This window comes from Naegleria gruberi (genome assembly GCF_000004985.1).
Source record: "Naegleria gruberi genomic scaffold NAEGRscaffold_99, whole genome shotgun sequence".
Taxonomy (NCBI): domain Eukaryota; phylum Heterolobosea; class Eutetramitea; order Acrasida; family Naegleriidae; genus Naegleria; species Naegleria gruberi.
Genome location: NW_003163228.1, coordinates 13,553 through 15,070, shown reverse-complemented (window position 1 = coordinate 15,070; position 1,518 = coordinate 13,553). Strand labels below are relative to the sequence as shown.

General features: G+C 37.1%; 1 protein-coding gene across 1 annotated transcript in view; it reads left to right on the top strand.

Moving 5' to 3' along the window:
* Positions 1-59: 59 nt before the first annotated feature.
* NAEGRDRAFT_54573 (uncharacterized protein) overlaps positions 60-1,518 on the top strand; it is a gene marked incomplete at both ends in the record, with an annotated part of 5,932 nt that continues 4,473 nt past the window's right edge. Inside the window, one exon of the mRNA XM_002668801.1 lies at positions 60-1,511. Coding sequence (XP_002668847.1) covers positions 60-1,511 — 1,452 coding nt within the window. The remainder of the gene's footprint in view (positions 1,512-1,518) is intronic.

Sequence of the window (1,518 nt, the reverse complement as noted above, 5' to 3'; positions counted from 1 at the left end):
TTTGAGAATTTCACAGGTTTGAATAAAAATTCGAATCTTCAAGTCAATCATGGTCAGAAATGAAACAAAAAATTCACAAGCCAAATATTTGTGAAAAATTTATTGAGGAATTAAGGCAAGTCAAATGTTACAAATATTTGACATTTGATGATGAGGTTCGTTTGATGCATTCTCATGGACATTGTTGTCAAGAGATTTATCAATTAAGATTTGGAAAGTTCAAGAGATTGGTCGATGTTGTAATCTATCCAAATTCTCATGAACATGTCGAGAAGATTGTGTCACTTGCCACTAAATATTCCAATGAATTGACATTAATTCCATATGGAGGAGGAACGAACGTTACACAAGCTTTACTCTGTCCAGAAAATGAAACAAGAATGATTGTCTCAGTTGACCTTCAAGAAATGAACAAAATTTTAAATGTTGACATGACCTGTCACACTGCCACCATCCAATCAGGTGCCATTGGTATTGATCTCCAACAAGAACTCAAACAAAAATACAATCTGACACTAGGTCACGAACCAGACAGCATTGAATTCAGTTCTCTTGGCGGTTGGATTGCAACTCGTGCATCAGGAATGAAAAAGAATGAATATGGAAATATCGAAGATATGTTGGTAAATGTCAAGATTGTCACTCCAAAGGGAACTTGGTTTCTTCCATGTAATGTTCCACGAAAGTCAACTGGACCAGATTTGATGCAGCTATTTATGGGATCTGAAGGAATTTTGGGAATTGTGACAGAAGTGACATTAAGAGTAAGGAAATGTCCTGAATGTCAAGTTTATGGCTCTGTGTTGGTTCCTGATTTTGAGGCAGGAGTTGCTTGTCTTCATGAAGTTTCGAATAGAAGAGTTGCTCCTGCTTCGATTCGTCTAATTGACAATTCTCAATTTCAGTTTGGTCAATCACTAAAACCTAAACAAGAAAGTAAGCTTGAAGGCCTTAGTGATTGGTTTAAGGGATTGTACGTTACTAAGGGTTGTGGATTTGATAAGGAAAAGATGTGTGTCATTACTTTATTATTCGAAGGAAGTCAATCTGACATTGACAGGCAACAGAAAATTATTTATGACATAACTGCTAAATATGGAGGACTTGTGGCAGGTGCTGAAGCTGGTTATCGAGGTTATTTACTGACCTATGTCATTGCGTATTTGAGAGATTATGGTTTCAATTATTATTTCATGTCAGAAAGTTTTGAAACTTCAGCTCCTTGGTCAAGAGTCGTTCCAATGATCAAGAAAGTAGAAGAAAGAGTCAAAGAAAGTGCCAAGCAACGAAATGTTCCAACACCATGGGTTTCGGCTCGTGTCACTCAAGTATACGAAACTGGTGCCTGTATCTATTTCTATTATGGATTCATCTTTAGAGGATTACAAGATCCAATTAAGGCATTCTCAGAGATTGAAGCTGAAGCAAGAGATGAAATCTTACTTCAAGGTGGAAGTTTATCTCATCATCACGGAGTTGGAAAGCTCAGAAAGGAATGGATGAGTCAAGTGGTGGGAG